The sequence below is a fragment of the Corvus brachyrhynchos genome, unplaced genomic scaffold (assembly GCF_000691975.1).
Source record: "Corvus brachyrhynchos isolate BGI_N302 unplaced genomic scaffold, ASM69197v1 scaffold279, whole genome shotgun sequence".
NCBI classification, from domain to species: domain Eukaryota; kingdom Metazoa; phylum Chordata; class Aves; order Passeriformes; family Corvidae; genus Corvus; species Corvus brachyrhynchos.
In genome coordinates this window covers 6,400,823-6,423,348 of record NW_008246060.1, presented here as the reverse complement: position 1 = coordinate 6,423,348, position 22,526 = coordinate 6,400,823, and the positions used below count along the sequence as shown (strand labels likewise).

The window sequence follows — 22,526 nt, the reverse complement described above, 5'->3', positions numbered from 1 at the left end:
TCCCAACATCCTCTGAAGAATTCCAGTAAATTAAATATTATTATACAACAAATATTTTTATACTACAAAGTCAGAGATGGCATGAAATTATTCATGCTAGTACAGCACTATCAAACTATCACATATGATTCATTTTCAAGCTGGTTCAGAAGGTGCTGGGTGTGTATGCCTGTAAGGAGTCAGCCTCCAGAGTATAAAGATTTTTTCCTAAGCAGAGTCATGAACTGCACAGTAATCTTACCCAGAAAGATAGGGCTGAAGCCAGGTATCAAAAAGAAATACTAGTTAGCACATCTATTTCCACTGACCAAGAAATCAGTGACAGAAGAAATATGTCTTGACTAAACATAGCTTGAAACTGTAGAATTACTGTTCTTTTATTTCTGGGTGTATTACAGGCTAAACTGGATTTGCATTTCCATTAGTAACAGGTAATCCTATGACACTTTTCATGAGTATCTAAAATCTTTAGTTTCTAGATAGGGAACATAATGCAGCACTGACTTTTCTGTGGATGTCTAAAGGCAGAGCTGGTATTTGAGCTCAGAGGACATTCAGTCCCTGCCTACTGCTCAGAGCACTTCCTCCACACTCTCCCTCCCTGCCTGCACTGGCCAAGGAGCTTGCAGCTAGACTAGCTCGGAGCAGCAAGTGGGACAAGGTAACTGCTAATCCTTTCTTCGCACTATGGCCTGAAATCCTGTGAAAATGAATGCCCATTACAGCAAGAGCTAGCAAAAAAATCTGAACACTGCGTACTTTAGGAGATGGGCAAAAATCAAATTAGAAAAATAAAGCCTCCAAAAGTTTATGGCCTACACTAATCACTAATGGACAAGCATAGCTGCATTAGATGACCATTTCTCAACTAGGAGACACAGCTACCTCCCTGAGCAACCATGCTTAGAGCATCACAGCCTCTTGCAATTCCCCAGCCTTTCATGAATTACCTCCTTGCTTGATTTTCCCCACTGCCCCCATAATTGCTCTGGCTTTTAAATGACTAATTACACTTCACTTGGTTAATTCTACATTAAAAAACAAAGGAAACTTAATTACGGGGACAGCATGGAACTCTTTTCTTCCCAGATACTATTGCTCAAACAGGGTAAGGATAAAGGAAGTATAAACAGAAACGTTTTATCAAGCCTTCTGGGGGGTTCCAGACTGACTGGCAGCAGAGCTTTGGCAGGGTAAAATATGGGTTTATTGAGGACTGTACATAGTCAGTAATAAAGAACAGGTAGACCAGCATATTTTCTACATCTATAATTTTATAAATACTCATATTACCAATCAGACAAGTATTAACCCATGGTTTTACTAATCATAGGCTAAATTCACTTCTTTACTAATGAAATACCTGCTCTTAAGATATTATTTTATTATTTTGTAATGTATTTGCAGATTTTCTAGAGTTTAGCTCAGAGTATTTGCTTGCACCATGCCTCTTTATCCTAGGATTTCTAGAATTTTTACCAAGGAGTATTCTCCTCAATAATTTTCCACTAGTCCCCTGCTCTATGCATTTGAAAGCCTACAAACAGTACATTTGTAGTAATCAGACCTCTCAATTTCTAAAAAAGAATAAATTAATTTAAAAATGGATGTAACATATTAATCAGCAACAAAAGAAAAAAAAAAGAGGACATATTGGGAACAAGTAGAATTACTCACTAATATATATTTCTTCTTAATGACTAGGAAGTGCCAAAACTTCCAGTTCCACCACTGCAACAGACCTTACGCATGTATCTACAGTGCATGAAACACTTGGTGCCAGAGGAGCAATTTAAAAAGACCAAGGTCATTGTGGAGCAATTTGGAAGTGCAGGAGGCCTGGGGGAATCCTTGCAGCAAATGCTTGAGGAAAGAAGTGAAAAGACAATGAACTGGGTAAGCAAATGCAGCGGAAAAAAAAAAAATTCTGTGTTCCATGATGCTTATTTACAAGTTCTTTCTGATGTTCTATGTGCAATCACAGTTTTCTTCCAGCAGGTCAATGCAAACAGGGATCATTCTGACAATGAATATTTCAGACGTAATAGGCTAGATTTTTCAAGTTATGTCAAAAACCATGTCATTATTTTGTTTTCAGATCAACATTTTGTTGACATAAATATGGACATTCATTCACCTCCAGTTCAGGCACAGAAGTGTCACACCACCTGTAGGAAACGCACCTTTTGGATGCAATTTCTTCCTTTGCCTTAAATAACAGGATTTAGAATTTTTATTAGAATGAAAAATACTTTCTGATAGGGCTTTTAAAGTGCCTTGCATAGCCATCTACCCAAAGTTCTGATCCACTCCAATTATTCTGGAATGGAATACTTAATGACAGGAATTCATCTTTTAAAACTGAACTATTATTTGCCATTCATTGTCATGCTATACCGATGTAGTTACCCTGAAGTAGTTACTTTGCCAAATATGCACATACACGTATATATATGTATATCTATCACACAGGCCTTGCTTAGACCTCTGCCTTTAAAATAGTTCAGCTTTCTGCTTCCCAAGGTAGGCAAATTAAATAAGCCATAGCTAAAGCAGATTTTATCATTCCACAAAGTCGCAGTTCATCCTGCCTACATTAGCAACATTAGAACATGGCAGCCGAAAATCAGAGTTTTATTGAAGTCTTTCTATCCCAACAAGGAAAATGATTTTATGGATTCAGTGAAATCCTGCAGGCTTTTTACTGATGTCAGTGAATTGTGGTTCTCCCTTTTGTGTGACACACAAAAAAACTCCATCAACTTGCTGCTATAGTCAGGGAAAAAAGCCTACAGTGCTGTCAGTGCTTTCATTTTAAAAGCAGTGCCTAATTTCTGAACAAAATGCTGTCCAATCTTGTTTTCGTATTGTGATCATACAACTTCATGGTGGCTAAACTAACCAGCATTTAAATAGTGTTCCTGATAGGAAATAGTGTTCCAGAAGACAACTCCTCATTTGAACACTTATAGCATGAAAATTACAGAGGAAGGATGCATGACAATTTTAAATACTGGTTATTAAAATAAATACCTGATTCTTAGGATAAATCAGAAATGGTTTTATTTGGAATTTAACTTGCCAGGAGCATAGCTCTAGCATGTTCCCCTGAAGACTCCAGAGACTGTGGGGGAAGCATCTGTTCTAACAGCAATGAAATATCTCGGAGGAAAACTTCTTCAACTGATGCATGCATTTGTAATTATTTTTGCATAATTTTGTTGTTGTTTATAGTTACCATATGCAAAGCCTGCCCTCTCAGAAAGACCATTTGATCTTTTCATAAAAGCCTCCGTTTTCCAAATCATGATTCTTCAGTCTCTGCTCAGACATAAAGGAATGCAGCTACTGTTCATCTGTGATTTCAATAAAAATGGTTAGAAATTTAATGTGTGTCTGTCTGGGTCAAGAATCAGCAATCTGCATTTGTGTCAGTGGACACAGAAGGAATTCTCCAGGGGCCCTATCCACATGCCACTATCTGCAGGACCGAACCATTCAGCATGGGACATTCTTTTCCCACTCTGTCTTGCTACAGGACAGTATCTGATGGCAAACAATGGAGCATCTTGGCATCACTGACAAATATTTGAAGCCCCCCAAGAAAAGGCATCACTAGTAAAACCCTCTCTATCTCTAACTGCAATGCAAGAGTTAACATGTTGTACTCAAACATTTGCTGATTGTAGAGAGAAGCAAACAACAAAATACCCGAAGCACCACAATCTGGAGCTTGTTTAGTTTTTAATGGAACACACTGTAAATTGCCATTGATTGAGAAATAGGATTATGGAATTGCGGCTGACTTCAGCTGAGCTAAGGTCACAGAGCCCAGACTGAAAATGCTCAGCAGCTCCATTAATCAGAGCCCATGCCTGACACCAGGAGCACCAGACACTGTCCCCTCACCCCCAGACTGCTTTTCTGTGTGCTGTTTGCAGCTTTAAGATGTCATGTCCCCTTCCCTCAGGTGTTTAACTACTGGCTGGATGACATGTACCTCAACAACCGGCTGGCTCTTCCAGTCAATTCCAGCCCTGCAATTATCTTTGCTCGTCAGTATTTCGAAGATGTAAATGACCAGCTGAGGTAATGTATTACAACTTTGCAGCTTTTGCTAAATGAAAGGATATTTTAAATGTACTGCTTTTGCAAAAAGACAATCAACTTTCATTAAAAAATAAGGGCTGTAGCCATTAAAGTGATTTCCTATTAGGCCTGCTGACTGAGGGCAGTGTTTCTGGGCTAACTCATACTGATATTCAGAAAGAAAAATGTTGTTACTATTACATTTAGTGCATGAAAAAAATGTGATGGGATTTATATTTTTAAGGAATATTTACAAAGCTTTTTACTGTACGTAATTCAAGTAAACCACTTAGTGATGAAAAAAAAACCCACTAATTTCTGACACATAGTTTGAAGGAAAATAATCTTTAACATGGCTTCACTATGACTCGTAGCCACCCTGCAAACTGAAAAGGCCACGCTGGCATTAAATTGTCCCTCTCAGATGCACAAAAGGGCACCAGAAACACAGGAGATCTAAGAATAAGAATTCAGAAATCATTCTTACCCAAGAACACTGCTTCCTTCAGTCCCATCAGACCCAGCCCTGAACTCGTCTTTTTGCTTTGAGCTGTTGTGCACAATTACTATCATTTAAAAAGTGAGAAGGTAAGCACGTAGCCAAGCACAGAATATACCTCCCCAGACACCCTTAAAACAGGATTCCATTCTTCAGCCTTTGCCAAAACATTCTTCCTTTTAAAACAGTAAAAATCTACCTTCATATAGTGCAATTTTCCTCTTTGCTTTTAGCACTCTCTGGCTGCTCATTACTGAAATAATTAACTGCATGTGAATTTATGCTATTATAAAACAGCCTTGGAACCTTGAAACCAATATGCATTATTTTAACATTTTGCATAGACAGCTAATGCATCTTTTTACTTTAAACATAACTATAAATGCTTCCATTCATTACTGACTAAATTTACTGTGCACACAGCTTTCAAAAAAACTCCACTTTGCATTTTTTAATGCACGTGCTTTAACGAGGAAATATTTTTCTCAGAGCCTCCCATTCTGACACAGCACAAATGGACAGTGTCAGGAAATAATACACCTGCCCACAGCTCTGCAAAAAGAATATCTGCTTAGGACAGGAAGTACTCTAATACTGGACAGGTTATGAGTATTGATATTGAAACCCATGTGAGGATTCTATTAAATATTCAGTCTCTGCTCCCATTCTCTAAATAAGCACTTTCAGGCTTCCTCCTGTGGTAGTCTGTTTAACCATTTGAAGGGACTGTCTCTAGTATTTCATATTTCTCTTGACATGAATTAATTTAGGTTTTGGATGGGGGCAGGGAGCTCTTCTTGCCAAGCCAGAAGACTTTCTCTCCTTATGCTGTGTCATCAATCATTCAGGCTTTCCTCTGTCTCCCTGAAACAGCCCAGTGTTGCCAAATGACAAAGGACTGATGTTACTTCTCTCTGCTACTTGCAGGTTTGCCGCCAATCTCATTTCAGGAGTGCAGGACTACAAAGCTTTACTGGACACGTAAGTAGCTTGGAAGGAGAGCTTGAGTATCCACAGGGCTTCTGATTCAAGGCTGCTCTCAGAACAAAGTCAGGCTGTATTGTACCTCTCCACCACTGGGAAGGGCAGGGGCTCCAGCATGCTTCAGGGCAAGTGCTTCAGCAATTTTCTATGCCCTTTCTGCTGTATTCGTGCAGTGTAACAGCCTGAAGAAGGATCCTTTTTGATGGCTGACAGTCATCACTCCGACAGGCACAGCGCAGCCCAAAAGGACACGCACAATTTGCCTAACAGAGTCACTGAGAACACAAGAGAAAGCTGGTGCTCCCCACACCAAAGAGCATCGGCACTGTGGTTACACAGCCTGCACACCCTTCCTGGAACTCTCCACATACTCCACTTAGAACAACACTGTCCCACCTCCCTCCCCCCAGAGAAATAACACATCCCAGCAGGGGAGGGAAGTCTCACTACAGACAGGCTGGCTCCGTAGCTAGGAAAAACAAGCTACTGATGCTCTTGTTACTTTCTGAATAAAAACACAGGGGAAATACATGATTCTTCAAGTCCTGTATATATTATGCACCTGTACATGGAAATAAGTGATACAGAGAATTTGAGAGTTGGGAACTAAAGTGAACATCCCTGGTTTAGAACTGCAGCAGTTCTAAAGACATGGTTAACCAAGATAAACTAGCATAAAACATTATCCCTTATCAGCTGTATGAGACTAAACCTCCTTGCCTGCTTCTTCACTCCTGCCTCTGACAAGTTGGAAGCTTAGTCCTCTTTTGCTGAAGGAAAATCTCTGCACTGTAAGATCTTCCTCCTGCGGTCTCTGCAGCCTCTCCTGACCAGTAGCACCATTATTTCCTGCTGCAGTGTCAGTGGGGTATTTTACAATCCATAATCATAATTGTGACTCTGATAACTTTTTTTTTCCTGGCCACTGAAGAAGCCTTTTAAGAGATGCTGGTTTCACCTGCCTTCCAATCAAAAAGGAATAGGTTTTCAGCACATATTATTCCATAGGTCTAAGTTAAAATTAGCACAAAAACAAGGATCTGTAGAAAACAGAAATTCCCTCTGTTTTACCCAAGTCATTCCTGTTTGTCAGGCAAGGCCCTCTCACACATTCTCTAACCAGTCAGCACAGTACAGGGCTGCTGTGATTTGCAGGGCATTTCATCAGTACCTTTTTTCAAGGTGCTGGTCTTTCCCAGCTGTTCTGCTGACTTCTGTCCTGCCAAGCTTCCGGGATGCCATCTAGGCAGGCTTCCTATACACAGTGCAAAGCTGCTTGTGACCTGCTATTTCCATTTCCACTAGATGATAATACAATTGCTTAATGAATATGCATGAAGCTGCCAAGAATGATGTATTTAACTTTGGTATGGGAATTAATCTATTTCCCTTATACTGTAATCTCATTTTATTATTCAATTTGTGTTATACCTGATCTAATTGTAACAGAACAAAGGACAGATTAGATTTCTTTTCCTTTCTGTCTCTCTCCCCTCTTTTCCTCTGGCTTTGTTTTTCTCCTTCTCTGCAGCCATGCTTTACCTACTGATTTTTCTCGTGGACAGCTGTCTGGTCATCCTCTCTGTATGAAGCAATACTATGGACTCTTTTCTTCCTATCGTCTTCCAGGACGTACCAAAGATACCCTTGTGGCCCAGAAAAGCAATGTAATGCCAGAACCAGAGCACATCATTGTTGCTTGTAACAATCAGGTAAATTAGTTTTCTTTTTTTATACCTTTCTGTATTTCTTAATTTGCTTAAATTCACTCCAGAAGAGCCTAATCTAATCTCTGTTCAGAAATGCAATTAACATGCTACGTATGAGCTCACTTCTTACCAAGCATTTGTGGTCAATATTTCCAAAATATGCTTCTGCAGCATTTTTGTCCTTGGCCCACATTATGTTCCAAGTACAGCAATGCAGAAAGGAGGAATGTGGCAGAATTCATTTGCTTTCTTTTTCAAACAAAAATGTTTAATAAACAGAGATGAAACCACAGAGAAAAAAGAATCCTATTAGAGTGCATTTGCTGGAAGTGCTCTTCTCTTGACAGTCAAGTGTTGTCACACAATGCATGGCAACTATACCACCATCATACCTATGCATGGCATAGACACCATGTAGGGGCCCTAAGCTATGCCTGTAGAAGTTAGCACAGGTGCAGGCAGAAATACTGAAGTGTTAGAGTGAATATGCCCCAACCAGTAATTGCCAGGGAGCAGCAGAGTCTATTTTCTGGGCATCGTACCTTATAGTCCAGCAGTACTGGAGCCATGCCTGCAGGCCCTCTTGGAATGAAGAGGTAGGTTCCAGTGAAGTGCTTTCCACTTTTCTGGGAAGTGCAGGAAATTTTCTAGATTTTCTAGGTTATGTTTAAACAAATAATACCCTGAAAATTATTTACTTACTTCCTGATTTTCTCTCTCCAAGTTTTTTTAAGCTTATTCAAATAGTGTATATTCTATTTGAGTCCAGCACACAATGTAAGTCCCCTATGGCAACTGGCATTACATTGGTGTTAAAACACTGGCCATTCCCCAGTGCTTTTGTGTTCCATTGCCTGCAAGCCTGGCTCTCCAGGCAGGACTTCAGCATCTCAACACCTACCCAGGTGACAGCAAAATGTTGGACCACAAAAGGTCCAACCCACCTCTGACTGATCTTCTGACTTCTGTCATTTTTTTGCAGTTTTTTGTTTTGGATGTTGTCATTAATTTCCGTCGTCTCAGTGAGGGAGATCTTTTCACTCAGTTACAAAAGATAGCAAAAATGGCAGAGAATGAAGAGGAAATGCTGCCTCCAATTGGCCTGCTGACAACAGACGGAAGAACAGAGTGGGCAGAGGCCAGGATGATCCTTATGAAAGGTTAGCAGCAGCAATCCCAGCTTTCTCCTCTTCATCATCTTCCTTCTCACCATCAATGACTTTTTTTGCTGAGAGCAAATATCACAGCAAACACAAGACTGAATGTGCAACCTCACTGCTGAATTTTTCCAGAAGTAGGAACTCAGTATGTGTAAGATGTGTGTTGCCAGGGGAGCAGCAGAAATGGCTCGACCCTTTGGCTGTGTATGTTTAAGTGTTATGCCATGTAATAACTCTCACTCCATTCTTTGTTTTTCATCACGTAAATTACATCACATCAGATTTTGTCATTTGTCTCTTTCTTCATATCCATTTTGTACCAATAGGAATGATGTATCCTCTTAGCTTTTGGCAACTATTTGACATTATTGATCTTATCTAACAAAAGGATATGAAAGTTAAACACCTACTGAATCTAGCTCTATCTAGCCAATGGAGAAGGTACCAGGGCTGATTCAACCAATTCTTAAGTAAGTATCTAGGAAAGATGACACCAGGTATTATCTGGGACCGCTCTCTCTCTCTTTTCCAACAGGCAGCATTTAGCTGTCTCAGATTCTGGACTTGAATGTCAAACTTGGAAACAGATGAAAATAAAGAGTGGGGTTAGTGACCTCTATCACATCACACCTTGTGTGTTTTACGCTGAAGCTAAGTGATATAAATACATTCTTTTTGCCATTCTACATGTCTTAAGTATTTACTTTTTCCTCTTGAAGAAAACATTAACTCATCTCTATCTCCAGCTCAGCAATGCTACAGAAAATATTGCTGTTTTACCAATGCCCTGGAATATTCAAGAGTTGCCAATAGTCTCAAAATACATTTACCATGCTAAGGAAGATTCCCCTTTTCTTATTCAAGTTTATCTGTGCTTATAAAAACTTAGTATAGACACACCCATACACACACACACAGAGTCCTGGCCATTATTTCAGCAATACTACATAGCTCTAGCCTCATCTTTAAGCTTTCCCTTCCTCGTCCCATCATTTCTTTTTAAAGGAAGAGACAAAAAGATAACTTATTTTAATGAAAATTGAGGTAAACACCTAATCATTTATTTTCATGCCATACTAAGTAAAACAGTCAATGCCTTAACTTGCAGCAAAATTATCTTAGTTAACCTACATCATCCAAAAGAAAAACACAAAAAGAAAAATCAACAAAAACTAGCAAAACCCTCTCCATAGTGTTTTTAGATTGCCTGGAATTTACCAAAATAATCATTTTAATCAGGAGGCAAACCAACTCAGTTATGCAGCTGAAAAATGCAGATTCTGCACCAGTAAATCTCATAGCACCATGATGTGAGCCTTCTCTAATCTAAGCAGGAATCCCATCCCAGACCATTCATGTTAGCAGAGCTCCTCTATATAGGTGAATGCATTGCTGTTACACATGGATAAAAGATTATTAACAGCTCTCTTTCTTTCTTATCTGTGGTGGTGAAATGTTCATGCAACAATAAATAACTGAGGAAGAGAAAACCTGGGAAGCAGTGTGGGTGAAAGGGTCACTCCACAGCTGGTCTGTACTGGACAGGGCAAGAGAGGATGCTTCAGAACAGGAAACCTGTGCAGTGCATTGCAGAGGCTATGAAGGAGCTATAGCCATTGGCCTCCCTAGACCTGCAAGTAGAGCATAGGTCTTCTAGGTGAGAAAATGTCCAAGATACTGTAATAAACCCAGCCATCACTGATTTATAAACACATTCAGTATTGTAACTGCCTTCAGGCTGCAGAACTAGCTCACTCAGTTCCTAAGTACAGGAAGGGAATTCTGTATGAAGCGACTGGCTACAGTCCCATGCATACTAATCTGAATTTGATTCAAAACTGTCTTCTCATATTTTCCTTTCTAAAACCAAATCAAAAAACCCCAACTAACCAACACTTGGCTGGCCAATTCAATGCAATTGTGCATTAGAAAGGAAGAAATGTCTTGTCAGGGCTTTAGGCTTGGTCTTAATCTTTTCTGTTTTAGCTCTTCCTGCAGATATTTTCCATCCCAAGTCATGGTTCATGAGTTCTTGTGCAATTCATTGCCTGCTTCACATGATAATTTTTCAGTGTTTGATCAGCCCTCTGGATATGCCTGTTTCCTTCTGTAAAGGCATATTTCCCCTACTTTTCTGTTTCTAGCAGAGCTTAATTTTATTCACTCTAATACCTAGGCTCCAGATACCCTGAAGCCATATGTCAGACTAAGGGCTTCGTATCTGTCAAAGATGTGTGGGTAGCAGCCACAATGCAATATATATAAACCTATCAAACAGCGTAAAGCAGAATGCTGAGCAAGCTGTGAGCAGTTTGTAAATCACTGTCCAAGCTGGTTTTCCTCAAAGGTGCCTGTCTGCAAACACCAGAAGCTGCTGTATACGGGGCAGCTTCCATTCCATTCCAAAAAGGATCTTTTCAGCCTTTGCATCGAGGCACCCAGACCATCAATAAAAAATACCACGATTATGGTCAGCCCTGCAAGTGTGAGATACTAGAAAGCTTTACAGCCAAGTGGACAGGGATGGGTCTTCTCTCTTATAAAGCTTCTGAATGCTTTTGAAGACACTCAGAAGGGGCTCTGGTGTTCACATTTTGCAGGACAGCAACCTCTCTACATGCCCCATCGAACACAATCTCCTGGCTCAAGCCTTTGTAGGAGCTGGCAGGTGCTCCAGCTGCTTTCCCTAGGACTCCGCTTCTGTTGGCAAGGGGAGACAACACACTCTGCACTCCACCAGGTCCCCAGGGAGCCTGCAAGAAGTCAGGCTGACCATCTCTGTCCCTTGGGCTCCTGGCTGCTAATGCTGCCTCGCAGGAGCCACCAAACAGCAATAGGCAGTACCTTATCATAGCCTGCAAAAGGCCACAGCTCCCCCTCTTCCTTCTCATCCACTGCTATCCCTTGCCTCTCCTTCTCTTGACACATTTTTAATTTCTTGCATATTTGGTCTCTTTTTCAGTACACAGTATTTGGAGAATGAAGCTGGAGGGTAACAAGCATCTGGTTTTTTCTAGCTCCTGACTGTCCTATGTTACTCCTTCTGGAAAGGTGCATTATTTCTTACTATGAAAAATGCTGTTCTTTCAGAGAATCAAGTAGTTTACATATTTGCAAACCTTAAAAACATGCGCATATTGAAATGTACCCATACTTGAAATGCAAATCAGAATTGCTTAATTTTAATTTTTCTTTCCATTCTTACAGCTAAAGTAATTTTCTGAATTGAGCACATATTTGTTGAACTTAGCCTAGACTTGAAGTAAGTTTTGATCAATCTGAATTCATATCTTTTGTTGAGAACATTCTGAAACATCATTGTGAAAAATCATTTACACCACAATCTAGCAAAACCATCAGATGAAAGCTGATCTGTTAAGAACAAAAGGAATTTTATGTTGAAGCTTGGAAGCCCTTTTTCCTTTGATCTTGTTAACAACCATATAACAGCAATTAATAATCTTGTATGTTTTTAAATGAAATAAGTTCTTGTTATAGGTTGCACACTTCTATCTTTTCAATGAAGAACTGTATTATGTGCTCACAATTAAATATCTCCTATGCTTCAAACTGAGAAATAGTTTAGATACAAACAAACCTTTAACCTTTGTAATATTTGAGTTAGACAAGCTGAGAAGAAAAAACCAAAACTCATAAATACACCATAAATAAGGAGGAAAGCACTGAGGACAAGGTAAAAATACCTCCAATAGTCCAACCATATAAGCAAGAGTGTCGTGATAGGGAAAAGGAACAGAAGGAGATCCACAAAAGCCCATTTTATTCAGCTATACACTAGTGACAGGAGAGCAGTGTAATGTGGCAACCCATGATTTTGGCAAAACCATGTTCAAAAACTAAACCTCAAAACCTCAACTGAAGATGTTTCTTCATGTGATGTAGGCATAAGCTAATGATCAGGGACAGGAGAGACAGGAGGGTTTTAATACAATAAGACAAAAACAACATGGGCCCTGCTGTTCCTTGTTCTGAAAAGGGTTTTCATGGGAGAACAACACAAAAACACTCTCAGCTCTGCTGTTTCAGAGCAGAATACTGCAGCAATAGCGTGAGCTCTGAAATTTTCTGTTTTCCCCCTGTCCTCTGTAACTGTTATATATAAAATAAGTAAGCAATGCTGGCTTTAAGAGTAAAATAGATCTATTTTGTAATATAATTACTTCAGGAAATGAAAGGCAGAAAAAGAAAGTGGTTATTATTGAATCATGTGAGAGATACACAGTTACAAAAGTTAACACATGAATTAATGCCGTGGTATAATGCTCCCTCGCACTGAGATGATCTGCTGCTGAGAGAAGCTCTGCAGACACCAGCTCACTGCAGGGTCAAGGTCAGATCTTCCATGCTCTCCAAGGCAGAGGGATCCCCATCCAGTGTTGTACTTACAGGTAAGAGGATGTGAACATTTCACTCTCTTATCCCCAGACTCCACCAACCGTGACTCTCTGGACATGATTGAACGCTGCATATGCCTGGTGTGCCTGGACAGCCCCAGTGGGGTGGAACTCAACAACACAAACATGGCATTTCAGATGCTGCATGGAGGAGGCTACCATAAAAACGGGGCCAATCGTTGGTATGACAAACCTATGCAGGTAAAAACCTTACAGCACTGTGACATTACTTGCACGTTGCCTTATGGTGGGGACCATTTAGAGTCAGGTGGGAGAAAGAGGGGAAGGTGGTGTCAGCATCTACCTGGGCAGGTTTGGTGTGAGCAAGGGTGTCCCTTGCAAGGCAGGGGAAGCAGGGACACTTCCACCTTTTCCAAAGCTGCCCTTTGCACTTGAGGAGATAATACAGATATAGAGATGTATGAGTAGGTAGACACTGGATATAAAAAAACAATGCATTTTACTACACTGAGTCAAAAGAAATTAAAATGCTGGCCTAATATCCCAGAATGAAAAAGAAAAGCACAATATTTTTCTCCATTTCCTCTTCTTACACATTTTCCCGACATCCTAGAGATGCAACTGCTTATAATTTGGCATGTGTTTAAGTCCTCACTTAACAGACTGTTTACTCAATTAATGACATCCTTGTTGAGACTTTCCTTAAGTCTTGACTTCCCCAGCCTTTTTCCCAATCAGATTTTGGTTGTCATATTTTAAAGTGTTGCACTGTTATTTCCACGCTTTGCAATAGACCCAGAGTGAAGTGATGTATTAATCTCCAACTGTCAACAATGTTGACAGCTTATGAAAAATTGAAAAAACCCTGACTGATCCATTGCTTGCATAATTCTTGTTGTTCTTGCCATATCTAAGAACAGCAGCATGAAAAGAGAAACCCCTAAAATAATTTCACTTGCACCAACTTACCCAGAAGCAAATACATTTCAGTAATCATTCCTGATTAATGCCACTGCAAATGACATTATTAGCAGACTCTTTTGAAGAACAAACCATTTGTCTTTAGTTAGAACCCTGTTATTTGCAGGGTCAAGTGTTGAGATATTTCAAGCAGATGAGAATAAACAACATTCTCTTTTTGTCTACTATCATAAGGTAGCAGAAAGCAAATTAAATTGCATAGTGTCAGAGAGCTTAATCTGTCCAGATGTATTCAGGCCAAAATAGTTTAAAGGTGAAGAGAAATTCTTAGGGAAATAAGATCCCATTTCCTTTTATGCAAACACAGATTATGTAGGAAGCCATTCTCACAGTAGGACTTGTTCCTTCTCTCCAAATTCTTCTTCACCTTTGCAGTAAGGCTTCAGAAGATGGCCAGGTGAACTTTTTGCATCATGCCCACTCTCTGAAAACCTCATGGAAAGCAGGGAGGCAGGATGTGTGTGATACAAATGTGCAAGAGAGAACTAAGTGGGTGAAGTCCAGCCAAATGCACTTCAAAACAAGTGTGGGGAAAAGCCCAGAAAAAGGACAGGAAAACTGCAGTATTGTCCTAGACATCTGCTTTTGTATGAGATGCAGAAGTAACAATTTGCATGGGTGTATCACAGAACTGGAGTGCAGTAGGTTGTTACCAGCAGAGCCATGTGCACACAATGAAATTAAGAATGAAGACAAGTAAGAGGGAAATGAAATGAAGAAAGCATCTCAAAAAAAAAAAAAAAACAAAGGTTCAAAATAAGCTATGAGAAAGCTATCAAATAAGGATGAGTTTTGTAATAAATAGGGATCCTAAGGATTTCCCAGATACAGATGTTTTACTGCCCTCAAAAGCAGGAGAACCCTGGCCTGTCTTTCTGCTGATGGGTTTTCTGTACCATAAAGCAGATGCTAAATCAAATTTTCAGATTCCATCAGGAATTGCTAAAATTTACATTCTCACAGGATTCAGTCCAAAACAGCAGCATGAAAGGGATTCAGTGCAACACCTTTCACAGGACAAGCAAGTCTCCTGCAATAAGTCTGTAAGTCACCCACTTAGAGACCCACATAGGGCAAGGAAGCTCCTGATATGAGCAATAAGAAAACCACAGGGGAACGGTAACACCTTTGTCAGGTTGCCTTCATGGATAACTTATCCAGGACGTGATTTATTCCCTGTATATGTTGCACCTGTTCTTTTCCTTGTTTAGTTTGTGGTAGGAAGAGACGGACTGTGCGGCACTGTGTGCGAACACTCCCCTTTCGATGGCATCGTAATGGTGCAGTGCACCGAATACCTGCTCAGGCACATGTGAGCTCCCTTTCTGTACATTTTATACCCACTCCAGCCCCTGGGAAGCAGTAATTTACCTGCTAAAAGAGCAGTGTTTAACGAATGGATTATTCCTGTGACCTTAACGACTTCTGTCTCACATACCAACAGGAAAGAAAGTTCCAAGAAATTACTCCGAGCTGATTCAGTGAGTGAGCTTCCCGCCCCACGGAGACTAAGATGGAAGTGTTCCCCTGATATTCAGATGTATTTGGCATCAGCAGCAGAAAAACTCCAAAGGTAGAACAGATGCCTCATTTTTCTCAGCAGTGACTGCAAGCTGGAACACATTGTGTGCAGGCATGGGCTCCCTCCTAGGGGGCCTCCTGTCTTCCTGCTCCTCCTCCTCTTACCAGGCTGCACATACCTAGCATCTCTCTGCAGGATAGGACCCTTATGGGCTGGAGCTACTTGTCCGTATTCAGGAATTGCTTTACCATTTTTTCCTTCCATGTAAATGCTAGGAAATCTAAAAACCACTGCAGAAACAGCTTACCTGTACTTGCACAGGATGCAAACAATGCAGGGCTTCTGTTTTTGTGGATGTCTTTTATGGGTTTGAGCTGACTCAGTCTGAAGTCAGGGTGATAGGGGTACATATAGGGGACAGTAGAATACAACTGGTTTGAATAAACAATTTGAATTTAGCAATCTCATTTGTTTACATTCATATTGCTCCTACAGAGCCTAGTTTTTCTGACTCTGTTTCCAGGCTGTCAAAGATTTGCATGATCTTTGGGGTTGGGGGCGGCAATAAGAATTTTTTTTCCCTCAACACTCAGGCCTGTGATCTCTCTGTAGGGAATTAACACATTGTCTGCATGATCAGCACTAAGTATGTCCAGTGTGGCTACATTAGATAAGAACTCAACGTGGCTAGAAAGATACATAAGAGTGAGAACATTCAAGATGCAGTATAATTCCTTTTTGTTTTTAAATAAAGGTAGTAGTCCTCTAAATTGAATCTTGCAAAGAGCTTAAGGCCTACATCAGGTTCTAAACGCACCCAATTCTCACACCAGTAAATCTCTCAGAAATTTGTCAAGAACAAAGGAGACCCTTAGGGGTGGAAACACTAAGGTTGGGGGGAAGTTGCCAGGTTTTTTGTTTGTTTGTTTTTTTTTAAAAAGGGTGTCTTACTTAAATGAACAGACTTGAGTGCCATAGCTAAGGCTGCAGATAACAAGCCTGGTGTAGAATCTGTATGAATAAGTTACTGACTAGGAACAAGTTACCAAGACCAGGACTGTCTGCAAGCAGGAGAGCAGGAGGCCACTCACCTCCAAGATGCTACAGTCAGGAAAAGCTCTCTGGGTTTTATTTGCAAACAGGAAATGGGACAGAATATGGTTTAGTGGTGAACAAGGTAGGGTAGGTTAATGGTTGGACTTGGTGATCTAAGAGTTCTTTTCCAACTTTAACAATTCTGTGAGATTCTTACATCTACTCTTGCAATAACTGCCTTCTGCTTGTTTTCCAGGGTAGTGGGAAATCTGGATTTTATTGCCTACAAGTTTGAGCACTATGGAAAGGAATTTATTAAGAAACAAAAAGTTAGCCCAGATGCCTACATTCAAGTAGCACTTCAGCTGGCATTCTACAGGTAAGGTTAATTCAATTCATAGGAATAGGGTACGCAAGGCAGTGGCTTTTTATACAGAGGGTCCATTTTCTTCCTCAACATTCAAACAAATGCCTTTTGCATGGAAATGAGTGACCTTGCCTAATGGCTGTTGGACAGACAAGATGGAAATTGATACCTGGCTCTGAGAGAGAGTACTCTTTTTCTTCATTCCCTTTCCCTGTTCTTGCTGTACCTTCCCATCCCAGTGTCCCACACATGCCATTGCCAGCCAGTACCTTCCCGACAGCTGTCCCTGTGCTTGGCATAGAGAAGGTGAGGGAATATGGCAGGGATGGCAGGGCTATCTGTAGCAGCAGCAGCTGGGGAGCCCAGGTCCCTGGGGCAGAAGCACCACTGCCTTGCCACTGTGGGTAGCTTGGGAGGAGCCATGGCAGTAATCACACATGCATCTCTGGCACCACCGGCTGAAAAGCATCCACAGGGGAGAAGACTACAGCAGCATATCAGACTAGAGCTCCTACACAGAACAGTTACTACTGCTGTTCCCTTCTTCACAGGCATCCCAAGATTTGAGAATATCCCCTAATTTCCATGGTCTTATCAAAGTTAAAAGCTCCTTTCTACATTGCCAGAACTCCAGGCTAGAGATGGGTTGCCCGGTTTCCTGCAGAACAGCCTATTACACAAACAATTCTTTAACACATCAAATTAAATCCCAGAGTGGTCTTTACCTGGTCAAGACCAGAGATGCTTAACACATTTCATGTACTCCATGAACATCTGTTGAACATCCATTTTGCATATTCCATTAATAAAACTTCAACAATGACCTAGCCCAAGATTTTCATCTGGATCCCAGCCATTATATAAATCCCATGTTTGCAACAAAAACCTTAGGGGACAGTTATGCTCTGAGACCACCTGCTTCAACTGAAAGACACAGTCTGTCTCCTGAAGCAAGGAATAGTAGCTGTATACCTGGACCCAAATTAAACAACAGTTTTCATACTCTGTTGTAATCGCTATGTGGGTTTTCATTCCAGCTCACAAAAAACACCCTTTTAGTTTTCTGCTTTTCACTCACACAGTGCATTTTCTCTTGTTTTAAATAAAACATATTTCAAGCCCATAAGTAAATGATTAATTACACAATTATTTTATTATGCAGTACAAATAAAACATTCTGTGAGATCTTTCAGTAAATTTTAGTTTTACTAGCCTTGTTTTTACACAACAAGTCATTTTTTTACTGGCAATGCATAACTAAAACATATACAGCTGTATGCAGCTCTTCATATTAGAAAGGAGTGAGCATCCATCTTTTTTAAGTTTCTTACAGAATTCTATCAACATTAAGATGAATACCGTGCAAGAAATAAAAATGTGGCTGTAACAATAAAATGTACCAAGGCTATATTTCTCTTAGTCTTTATGACTATTTGAAACTGATTATTCTTTGTTTTTTCTTCCTTCACTCTATCAGGTGCCACAGGAGGCTTGTCCCAACCTATGAAAGTGCTTCCCTGCGCCGATTCGATGAGGGCCGGGTTGAGAATATTAGGTCTGCTACCTCAGAAGCACTTGCTTTTGTCAGAGCAATGGCAGGTGACAAGACAGCTGTGTCGGTATGTTGGGCTGGCTCCCTCTGTCTTCTTTGCCAAAACACTAAGTAAATAATGCATTCATGGTCCCAAGTCTCTCACTTTTTAACTGTTAACTGAGAACATAAAGGCATAGGGCAGGGTAGCAAGCATCACAGGATTTTGCTTTTTCTACAGACCAACCATTAAGCTAAATCTAATATTCCCTTATTTTTATTTAAGTATCCAAAAGATTCAGAGGTGCCTAAACATGACGTTATAAGAAACATAATATCTAATTTTAGATTTAGTACTGTCTTATGATTGTTCTATCATCAGATCCAAATTCAGCTCCCCAGAGAGATCTAGGCTGAACATGCAAAGTTCAGGATCATTAAACTGCCACACCAGGGGAATTTCCTGGCAGGTCTCCTGCAGTGGTTAGTTCTGCTGCAGACTGCAATATGTGATGTAATTCCCATGCTTTCATTTCTGGATATGTGGGTATGTTCTGGCTGATCTTTTTTGTTTTAAAGGGATGTTTCTACCAAATAGACTAAGTCTTATAGGATCCTCAAGAGAGCTGAACCTTAATGATGAAAAACTTCATCAAGCTAACCAAACAACTCTCTGAACTGTCCTGATATCATACTGCAAAAAGAAAAATTAAAATTGCCTTTCTTTGAGACACCACCATCTGCTTGCCAGAAGCATGAGTGCTGTACAGAGTAGATGGGGATGTAAAGAGGTACAGCTGAGAGCAGAGCTGCACAAACAGCCCTGTGCCCTGTCCCTCCCGCTGTCCCTGGAGAGCCTCCCTCAATGTCTCTGTGCCACTTCCACCCACTGCACTGCGCTGCTGTACAGCGAATTTCCAGGTGGCTGCTTAGATGCAAAATGCTGCCACAATATAGATTATTTTTCACAGTAAGCCCATTCCAGTGGCAACAACCCACGTGGCTATTCTTTAGAATTTAGCATAACATTGCTAGAAGCATTGCTGGGCTGTAGATTAGGTGTAAATTAATAAAATATTATAAACCAAGATCTAACGTCCCAGAGGATGATGAAAATTTGTCCAGAGAAGTCCTCCCTTAATCCACTGCTTCTTCAATCTCCTTAAGGGTAAGAATTTAGCTCCTGATGAACAAAGCTTAAATAAGTTCCATGGTAAAATGGTAACTTAAAAAACCTGAAATAATTCCCTCTGCTGAGTGGGTAATTCACGGCAGATTATGACCATACAATTGCACATAATAGTGACTACCACACAGCAGGCAAGAAGAGGCTGTTGTTATTTGTTATTAATGTCCTGTCGGAGAAGACAGTTCTCATCACATTTCATGAGAAGTTCCTGTTGTCTGTGCACACTTTCCTCTCCACACCTGGGCACTCAGCATAGTTCCAGCTCATGCTGTGGCACACTGACTGTGCTCCTGGGAGGAGCCAGCCTGCTCCTACAATGCTGTTTCAACAGATCCTTCTAGCTCCTTGCAACTATCTCTTCCCTCCTTCCTTCCTCCAACACTTACTGATTTCTGCAGCTCTCCCAAAGCTTCAGCATTTCTCACCTTTTTCCCACCCAAATCTGAGATCGTGCTGCCCTTTCACAGCACCCTAAAGTGTACTGTTTCACACAAGCAAGCTGAAGAATGCCATGTATGTCTAGATGCAGCTCAGTCTCAGCCCCCATATCTTTCTACTGCATGCCTTGGTCCTACAGAATAGGGGGAATAATGGTTTCATTTCCCCTGGAAAACCTGTAATCATAGCGTGAACGAATCCACTGATCGTTTTCCTGCCCTCTTCTCCACCGAGAGATACAAAAGACATTTATACTGGTCTGTGATTGGTCTTTCCAACAGACATTAATAAATCTTTGTTTCATACTTCCATTCAAAACTACATATATATACTAGTATCACAGAAACATTAGAAAATTAATTTAATACAATACTATTCCAAGGTGATCTCTCGGACCTATTAATTGCTCTGAATGTGAAAGGGTTAATTTTTTTTTTTGGACAAAGAGATGCACCACTTGGTTTAAGTAGCCTTGAACTCCCCAAAATATTGTTTGTTAATAGCCATTAATTCAAATCCAATTAAAAAACATTTTCCTTCTGATACAAATAAAAATTATCCTCAAATGATAGCTTGAACAGTCACCAAAGATTGATTGAGTCAGATTGATTCTTCAGCAGTTTTTTCATTTGACACTTGCTGTAAAAGCAGCAGCTACTGACACTAGAGATTGCTTGAATAGCTGTAAATTAATCAGATTTAAAGACTGCATTTGGTAATTTAATCTCTACAAGGGAACTAAGGCCTAGCTCTAGCCTTGTGAAAAAATATCAGACTTTGTATTTTGAAGGTCCCTGATGGTAACCTTGACTTGCTTCTGAAATGAATTCTTTGTTCAAAAGATCATTCATCGTCCATAGGAGCTGAAGGTCCCCTGTTTATCTGGAGACCCAGTCATTTTGGCTGTTTCAGGGTCTCCCAAAGTTTCAGTGTTGGACTTGATGTACAGCAGTGCAGCATTTCTTAAGATCATTCCCTTAATATAAAACGCTGCCATTTGACAGGAGTCAAAATTTACTAGCTTGTTATCTGAAATGTGAGGTACCTGTGGAGGATAGAGCAGCCTTGGAAAATTGTAGATGCCCTTTCACACACAGGAGTAATTTTTTGACTGGCTAGTAAAACATCAGTAATGGCTTTCATTAATGTCACTGTCGTTGTCTAGATAAACCATTCTGGAGAAGATACACTGCCTGTCTGTTTTGAAAACACTGAATTACACTAGGCAATTATTTTCCCTGCTCTAAACAGAGTGATTCTATTGGTAATAATCTACGCCCCCAAAATCCATGGAAGGAATCCACAAAAGGAACTGCAAGCTTTTTCTTGACTTCAAACAAACCACCACCAATAATCCTGTTCAACCCTTGCACAGCCAGGTGCTTGTGCTGATCAGGACATTGACTGGTGTGGCTGTTCATTCATCAGAGTGCTTACACCTGAGCCAAGAGCAAAGGACATTTGAGCTCCTTGCTTTTTGATGGAAGATGCTATTTCTTTGAGAGTTTATTCAATAATACATATATTCTGATTACCCCAACAGGATTCTGAGAAGATGCAGAGATTTAAGGATGCAATTGCAGCTCAGACTAATTACTCTGTTCTGGTGAGTAAAACACTGCCTGAGTAAGAACTAGTCAGCTTTTTCAAGAAAAGTATGAAGATACAGTCATTAGCTATTTAAGCACTAGAAAAATGTAGGTATCTCTAAATAGGAAAGTAAGTCACACGAACATTTCTAATGGCCCAAATAGCCATATTCAACTAACCTCAACTAAAAAAACCTAACCCTAAAACTAACCATCTATGCATTTTCTTATATTTCTCTTCACTAGAGGATAGAGGTCCCTATCTGGAACCTGATCCTCAGATGGACTGGTATTCTGGAAGATATATTCTGGTATTCCAAAGTGCCATTTCTAATAAAGATCATTAACAATGAAGGAATTATTATAGTAAGTTTTCTTTTAAAGACCTGAATGCAGCATCTAATAAAAGGAAGAGATGCCCTCCAGTGAAGAAATCAGTTTAATATCAAATATGACTCATTTTCTGTTGATTAAAAATGAGACACTTCAGTCTGGGTAATGTTTTACATCCCACTGTGCCAAGACAAAGCACAGACTTGTTTTATAAACTTAGTCATACCACTCATAAAATTAATAAATATTAATAACCAGCTACGATAAGTGAATTTGCTATCTATGGTTTTGCCTCAGACCATTGCCTAATAAACCCATATTGTTGATTACTCTTTGGATATTCATAATATTCAAGAAATCATTCACCTTCAGAGGTGGTTTAAAGGTATATTCAGAGCACTGGAGAGGCAAAGTGTTGCTTTCAGGCGGCACTGTGAAGCAGAAGAAGCAGGGAAGAAAAACAATTCTGTGTTTCAAGCCTTGTGCTGAGAACCCACATCTTAGAAGCTGAGACTTCACGTATTCTGTAAAGTGAAGTCAAGTCTTACTTCAGGGCAACTGCCTCACCTGAACCATCTCAGGCTAACCTCACAATGAACACAACATACTGCAGGTCTCCTAGGTCACAACCAATGGAATTTCTGTACAACAGCTCTCAAAAAAAAAAAAAAAAAAAAAAAAAAAAAAAAAAAAAAAAAGGGAAGAAAAAAAAAAGACTTTCTCT

At 40.1% G+C, this 22,526-nt stretch overlaps 1 protein-coding gene across 1 annotated transcript in view; it reads left to right on the top strand.

Moving 5' to 3' along the window:
- CHAT (choline O-acetyltransferase) overlaps positions 1-22,526 on the top strand; it is a 28,717-nt gene that overhangs the window by 357 nt on the left and 5,834 nt on the right. Inside the window, exons 2-12 of the mRNA XM_008642801.2 lie at positions 1,705-1,896; positions 3,971-4,089; positions 5,516-5,569; positions 7,104-7,284; positions 8,264-8,441; positions 12,888-13,057; positions 15,010-15,110; positions 15,243-15,371; positions 16,612-16,734; positions 18,200-18,341; positions 21,424-21,486. Of these exons, the coding sequence (XP_008641023.1) occupies positions 1,705-1,896; positions 3,971-4,089; positions 5,516-5,569; positions 7,104-7,284; positions 8,264-8,441; positions 12,888-13,057; positions 15,010-15,110; positions 15,243-15,371; positions 16,612-16,734; positions 18,200-18,341; positions 21,424-21,486 (1,452 nt within the window). The remainder of the gene's footprint in view (positions 1-1,704; positions 1,897-3,970; positions 4,090-5,515; positions 5,570-7,103; positions 7,285-8,263; positions 8,442-12,887; positions 13,058-15,009; positions 15,111-15,242; positions 15,372-16,611; positions 16,735-18,199; positions 18,342-21,423; positions 21,487-22,526) is intronic.